The 7,748-nt window shown below is 41.4% G+C and overlaps 1 protein-coding gene across 1 annotated transcript in view; it reads left to right on the forward strand.

Annotated features, from left to right (window-relative positions):
* TYR (tyrosinase) overlaps positions 1–3,269 on the forward strand; it is a 42,694-nt gene extending 39,425 nt beyond the window's left edge. The window contains exon 5 of the mRNA XM_079321040.1: positions 2,790–3,269. Coding sequence (XP_079177166.1) covers positions 2,790–3,013 — 224 coding nt within the window. The 3' untranslated portion in view covers positions 3,014–3,269. The remainder of the gene's footprint in view (positions 1–2,789) is intronic.
* Positions 3,270–7,748: the final 4,479 nt, after the last annotated feature.

Consider the following 7,748-nt stretch of genomic DNA (forward strand, 5'->3'; position numbering starts at 1 on the left):
TTCTGAGTTACTGTACCAGCAACTTAGAAGAGATGAAGTAGCACTACACAGAGCATGATGAGGCTGGTTACAAGAAATAAAACTTGGAAATAATCAATGACAAAATGGCATTTTAATGCTAAATTTTAGTGTTGTGTCTTTGAGGAGAAACAGATGCCTATAGCTCTGCTTTCCACTGCAAAGGAAATCAGTGTGTAAGAATACATAGTTTTAATTGCAGCTTCATTTATTTTCATATGTATGGGAGTGCTGAAGCAGAAGTGGTCTCAGTGTGTATAGAAACTCATCCCTCAGAACTCCAAGGTACAAGTGAGCTACTGGGGAGCTGCTCTGGAGCAGACACCCAGCTTTCCCTGACTTGAGAACTGTGAGCTGTAAAATGACCACAACCTGCACAGCTGCCTGAAAACAAACATGAGTTAGCATCAATAACAGAGATTTGGAAGACTAATGGCAGCACCTAACAATAGGTGTCAAAACAAGTTGCTCTGTTAAGAGCTATTTCAAGAGCTATATTTCAGCACCTGGACTAATTTTTTTCTGTATTTTTTTTCCTTCTTTCAGAAATGAAAACAGATAAATTTATAGATGCAGTCTTGATTTTTTCCCCAGAAAATCTTCCTCTCCCAGTGGGAACAGTGTCATAGACTCACAGAATAATTTAGATTGGAAAAGACTTCTACGATCATCAAGTCCAGGCACAAAACCAGCATTGCCAAGCCCACAACTAAACCATACCCAGCATCACATCCAAATGAGTTTTGAACACTTCTAGGGATGGTGACTCTACTACTTCCCTCAGCAGCCTGTTCCAAACCTTTCCATTAAAAAAGATTTTCCAAGTTGTAATAATGAGGAGACTGGTGAAATCTGTAGGAGCTGTAAACTTTTCACCAGTACAAAGATAAGTAACCATGCTGGAGGGAATCCATAACCTGAATCTCCCCTAGCTCATTTCACTAGTTTTGATGTGGAAGTCTCACAGGTATTTCTTTTGAACACCCAAGGGTACACAACCAGTGAATAAACACACAAGAAATGGCAGAAATCAATTACTCCCCTCTCCCTTCACATCTGCTTTAAAGACTACTCTATCAACCCTGCAAATTCCTGAGCCATGATCCTTTTCTCCCTCTGACTCAGGTGTACCCCATCCAACATGAGCAGACCTGGTGCTGTGTAAGCCACCCTGTGGACAGAAACCCCAAAATTCCACCTATGGCACCAGCCCCTTGGCCATGTATAGGTCTGTTGAGTTTTCCTATTCCTTTCAGTATTTCCCCCTAGTACTGAAGGAATCAAGGAGAACACTACCTGAACACCTACCCCTTTAACTCAATGCCTCAGTGCCCTGAAGTCTCTTTGGATTACCCTGGGACTTTCCCCTTCAGTCTCATCCCCATCTACCTGGAATATTAATAGAGGGTAGTCAGAAGGCAACACAGATCAGGAAACTTCCTGGCTACATCCCTTACCAGGCCCAGGGAGACAGCATCTTTTCAGGGCACAGTGCATATAACAGCATACTCTTGGAAGTACCATGACCCAGGAGGATATGTGGATTGTTTTTCTGGGCACCAGTGAAAATGCAGGATAACAGGAAGACATTTACAGCCTTTGTGGGCATACAACATTCTAAATATGGTTGAGTACATCTAAATCAGTCCAGATGCATAGAGAGCATTCAAAAATAAACCACCACAGGAGTTCCCAGAGAAGGTGCCCATAGAGGTGCTATCAGTCCAGATGCATAGAGAGCATTCAAAAATAAACCACCACAGGAGTTCCCAGAGAAGGTGCCCATAGAGGTGCTATTTCTTTTTCCTACTAGCTAGTAATTACTGCTAATAATGGTTTTTAGAGCTAGTAATTGGGAGACGTGGATTCCAAATCCTCTTTGGCTCAAGTGGACAAGTATTCCTATTTTTCAAATTCAAGCCAGCACGTTGTTGGGTGCATTTTGAACAGATTTCTTTCCAGCCTCTGCTGTGAAGTAAGAGCCCTGTATGGCAGGATTTTCATAACTCATTAAGCCAGAGCAAGAAAAACAGACACAGACACACACATTCATATCACAAAGCAAGAGGGCAGCTGATCATCTAACAGTGAGAAGCTGCCCTGGTTCACCAAATAAAGGATTTGTTGTGCAAAATGACCACAGAGTAGTTGCCTACTGCCTCTCCCCACACAGGAACTGTCAAAGCAAGTGGAATTCAGGTTCACAATTAGTGAAAGGAAGCTTTTATCCCCACTCAATATGTAATTGAGGCAGATATCTTTTTGCTGCTAAAAGTTGTGATAACATTTCAAATGATGATGGAAGGAGGAAAAAAAATCCTCCAACGACTATTATACACAACAACACCACATCTGGTTCATGAAATCTCTGACCTGCAAATTTATGGAGGCTTGGTAAGTATTTTTTGAAAGCATCCTAATAGACTCAACCTTTTCTTAGTCTCCCTAGTGTTCTGCCTCAGTTATTGATGCCAAAGGATGCTGAGCTAGCAGGAGCTTTGGTCATATAGTATCAAACTTCTTGGGTTACAATCTGAAGTTTTGAGGAGCACTGGGGACAGTGAACTCTGTGCCAGCCTTGGACATGAAAACTGAGAAACAGACTATCAGGGCTGAAGAGATTTGTTTAAAACTATTTGTGGCTCTCAATTTCTACCACTGCTGCCTCTTTATACTCAGCCTTCTAGTATTATCTATTATAGAATTTCCATGAACTGACAGTACATTGCATCAAATAAAATGATCTTTCTTTTTCTGTTTGATTTTTCAAGCTGTTCAGTCTTTCCAAGACTTTTTGACGCCCTACCTTCAGCAAGCCCGCCAGATCTGGGCTTGGTTGCTGGGAGCAGCTGTGTTTGGAGGCATTGTCACTGCCGTGCTCATGGGGCTCATCAGGGCCTGCAGGAAGAAAAAAACAGGAACTTCTTCAGAGATACAGCCCTTGCTCATAGAAAGTGAAGATTACAACAATATGACTTACCAGTCCAATTTCTAGAGGCCTCCAGTAACTCAGTCACGTTACTAAGGTGCTAATCGAGCATGCAGGGTTTGATTTATGTTTACAAATGCCTTGTTGAGGTGTGCTGCAGAAGCAGGATGGGCAGTCTCAAGTCTCTTGTAACCTCCAATGTTGTAGCATCTTATTCAGATCCACTCCCATAAAAATCTCCCAGATCCAGCATAAGCTCCGACACCACCCAAAGAACACTGTGTATTTCCTATGCTTGATTAAATAATGCTCCTATGAAACCAGACTGGCCTGTGTGGTGGATTTAATGTATGAGTCTCTTTTATTTGCTTTTTCTTAACTGTAGGGTCCAACTCCACAGCCCAATCCATGCTTGGCACATAGATACTGCGACAGGTGCCAGACTGAATAATTGGTGCTGCATCCACTCCATGTTTGAGTCCTTTAGTTCAGTAAGCAAAATATACAGTGACTGAGCAGAGTGACTGTCTCATACACACATTTTCTTCAGGTGTAGAAGAGTTTTCCCTCCAGCTCCATTATTATATGTCCCATTATATGTAGGACATTATTATAATGTCCCATAATGTTTGCCCTTGATTGATTTACATTAGCAGAAGAAATAGGAAGCTCAGAAACCACTTCTCACTTGTTTTAAATGCTCATTAGGGTCTGTCTTATATACTGCCTTGCATTTATTTTATATGGGGAGCTGGGTGATATTTAGGAGAGGAAACCTGCTCTCCCCATGCCCATCTCTGTTCCACTTGATGTAATGATTGCAGACTATTTAATTATGGCAGACTGTTGGTTGCTCAGTATGCACAGACCCCACGAGGTGACCCATATGTTAAAAAACAAAATGTGGAGGGTTGGCCCTGGCTGGACAGCAGGTGCCCACCAAAGCTACTCTATCACTGCTCTCCTCAGCTGTGCATGGCACAGATACTATAAAGAAAAGTTCACATGTCAAGATAAGAACAGGGAGAGATCATTCACAAAATACTGTTACAAGCAAGACTTGATCTGGGGAATTGGTTTAATTTTCATTTCCTGACAATCAAAAGCCAGAATAGGATAACAAGAAATAATAATAAAAAAATACATCTTCTCCACCCCACTCCCCCTTCCCCCCCTCTACTTCTTCCCAGGCTCAAATCCAGATTTCTCTACATTCTCCATGCCAGCAACATAGGGGGATGGAGAATGGGGACTGTTATATCTAAGATGTAAAGACCCATTCAATCTACAGAGGGAAAAGAAAAATCCTGTAAGTTCCCAGGGGCTTCCCAGGAAAAGTCTCCTGTTGGAGTCTGGAGCTGGTATGCTTCTGGGATTCCTAATCCTGGAGTTAGAACATGATTGGAATATGTTGGAATAGTGTAGCTTAAATTTTTAAATGTCCAGTCAAAGGCAGTCTGAATGGCTGTGGCAGTCTGGGACAGGCTGGCAGAGCTGTGACCCCTGGTTGGGTCCTTGCCCTGATAGAAATGCCTCCTGTGTTTCATTTGATGTTTGCTGAAAAAAGTGCCATTATACAAAATATTTCAGTGTTAGCAATGTCATCTTTGTTCTGAAAGAAAAATCCTAACTGTATTATGCAAGTTTATTTCAGTATTCCATGGTGATAGCATATCATTTTCACACTGATCAAGTTAATTTTTACCAGATGTCACCTGCTTACAAAAGACATGGCAAACAAGTAATTTCTGATTCAACTCTTCAGCTGTTCATGTCTTCTCCACAGATCACTAGTGCTCCCTGGGCCTCCCTCCTTTGGCCATGGCAAATCACCATGTGTGAAAGGATCAAAGTGAAGCTTTGACTCATCAGGTCTTCTAAATCCTACTTTTTGGCAGCTCTTGACCATCCCTTCTTCCTCAAAACCATGGAATGCAGAATTTATACTTGTGACCAAACTCATGACCTATTACTGAAAGTCTGTTTATGCTCTGCTGAGATCATTTACCAACCCCCAGGCAAGTTTTTCCTTTCCCTTTTCTTCAGTGAAAGATCTAACAGCCTGTTTTTTTCCCCTGGAAGTTTCATCATAGAGAACTCAAACCAGCTCTAAGTGCTGAAAGAGAATTTTTATCTCTTTCATATTTGTAGGCATACCCCCAAGCAATTTTCCCACTCACCATATGACCTGGAGACCACATCTGCTTTGAGAGGGAACAAAGAACACAGGCCTGTTTCCAGCAGTCAACATGCTCTGTGGCCAGGAATAGACAGCACAGTGTATATTAATCTTAGTAACTAGGACAGAATTTACACAAGCAACACCTGCTGGTTCTCTCTATCATTGTGGTGTTTCTGCTCAGACCAATGGCCTGATGCCAGCTGGGAGTCAAACCCCTCCAGAGGGGTATCTGACTCCCAGCACATGGAACCCCAGCTGCTTCTCTTTTCCCAGCAAAGCTGTTCAGGTTCCTTTGGCATGGGAAGAAAGCACCACTGCACCTGGTGTGGACTGACAGCACCAACCTTAAAGCAGCTGTTTTGGGTCAGGAGAAACTGTCCTGTAGACATGCCTTCCCTTTGGCTTTTTGGGGATCCTGGATCCTAGCCTGGACCTGCCTCCTAGGTTTTGGATGGGTCAGAAAGAAGGAGAGACCTCATTTATCACCATGGCACTAAATGTTTTCTTGGCCACCAGCACTGCCAGGAGACATCGTGCTTTCTTGTCTGTAAGTTAACAAATGCAATGGCACATTCTTTTTCTTCTCGGGGTCATGCTTAGGGTTGTGTTTACTCCTGTGCTCAGGCATATGTTGAACTAAATGTTGAAGGACCTCTTTTCTTCATAAATGCTTTCCTGAGATGGAAGCTAGAGCTGCTTTTTTTTTTTTTTTTTTTTTTTAATTGGGAATGAGGTAATGCCATGAGGCTGTGCATGCAATTTGATCTCCCTAAATCATAATGATCAGTCTAAACAGAACCCTGCCTTTACCTTTTCCTCTGTCTGGCCAAGGTATCTTGAAACAAGTAACTTCCCATTGCCATTAGGCAGCTGGATCAGGCTTGGAGAGCTTATCCTGATGGAATCAATGCCAAAAAAGTACTTGGTGCTTGAAAATCTAGATCCTGTGTATGTATAACAGGCAATCATATGAACATTCACCCAGCATTTGAAGTCAGGCTTGTACAGAAGTATTTGTTAGATGAGGAGCCCACCACTTTGAGTGTCCAGGGAAGTATTTGCAGCATTAGCACCATGTTGTTTCATATAACGAAAAAAATTAAGAAACTTAGAGTGTATCTGATAGCTTCATTATAAGGTACTCAGCTTTGCCCATCTCTGGCCTTTGCAAGAGACTTACCTCTGTCAAGCTTTTCATTTTCCAGCCTGGTTTCTTAGTTCCTCAGACTGTTAAGAGTCACATTTAGTCAAGGCAAGACAATGAACAGCTGTCAAGTCTTTTTCATTCTGTTATCCCTTCCACATTTTACCCAATTTTTTATTTTTATCACCTGGCCTCTCCATTGAGTTAAATCTGTAATTCACCATCTGTGTACCCACATATGCATAGATGTAAACTTTGAATCAGTCTCCATAGTGAGCTAAAAATTGGCAGGAACAAGACCTTGCCATTAAAAATGGCCTCCAAGTGCAATTTTTGTAATAAGCTTTGAATTAGATATGAAATAACTCTTATAACTACAAAATCAACTAATTTCTGCATGTCCATCTTCCACCCCTTGGGCTTTCTGGTGCCCCATTTCATAAATGGACATTTCCCCAGAGCTCTGCCCATTACCTCATTCTCTTGAGAGCATCAGTTATGCAGAATTCACATGATGCCAAAAAGTTCTAGAAATCAGATCGGTTAATAAAATATGTAGAAAAACAAATACTTTCCCTGCATATAGAAAAAAAAAATCCTCCTTGGAACAAGAATTTGGCAGCAAGCATTAATTTTGGATCCTCACTGTGGCTGAGCAGTTCAGATCATGTTCCTTCATGAAACTTCATTTCCCCTCCTATCATTCTAGACCTGTCTTATCTGACCAGAAAAGGGATCCCTGGGGGCTCAGTGGTGGGATTGGCTCATAGTTTTGGGCTGGTATAGTGGTGTTGTATGTATACGAGTGTGTCATACAGATTTTAAAGTAACTTCAATGGATAAAAGCACCTCCCTCCTTTTCTTCACCATTTTCAAGTAAAAGAAGCATTCTCAGGCAACAATAAGCAAATAAGGCATTTTCAGGTCAATTACATACTGTCAACAAATTTTCACACATTTTCCTGTAATCAAAACAATGTCAAAATGCTTCTGGTTTGAATTTCCTTCTGCTTTCTTGGAAAATGTAAGCACAACCATTTCAGTGTGCTACATTTTCAAACTGGTGTACATCTTCCCAAGCACTTTTGACAACAATGCCATAAATATAAATAGAGTTGCCTGCAGAGCCCCTTTACTCTTAGGGCAGAGACATGAACAAGGCTTTCCTTGCCTTGCATACCAAAACAACCTTCCTTATAATCAGTTTCTGGTTTTCCCCCACCAGTGACTAATGACAGGAAATTTTCTTCAACATTAATGTCTTTACCCACCTTCATTCCTTTGTGCAACCTACTACAAATAAATAGTCTATACATACTACAGAAGAAAATATATTTCTAGGAGAAGTGTTAAAAGCTTTTGTTCTTTGCATATGACCCCTTCATGCAACAGCAATAACATAAAGAAAAAAAAATGCTGGCTATTTTGTCACAGATTTGAACGCATTAGGAAGGCATATTAAAACCTTGAAGGCC

The sequence above is a fragment of the Erithacus rubecula genome, assembly GCF_903797595.1.
Source record: "Erithacus rubecula genome assembly, chromosome: 1".
Taxonomy (NCBI): Eukaryota; Metazoa; Chordata; class Aves; order Passeriformes; family Muscicapidae; genus Erithacus; species Erithacus rubecula.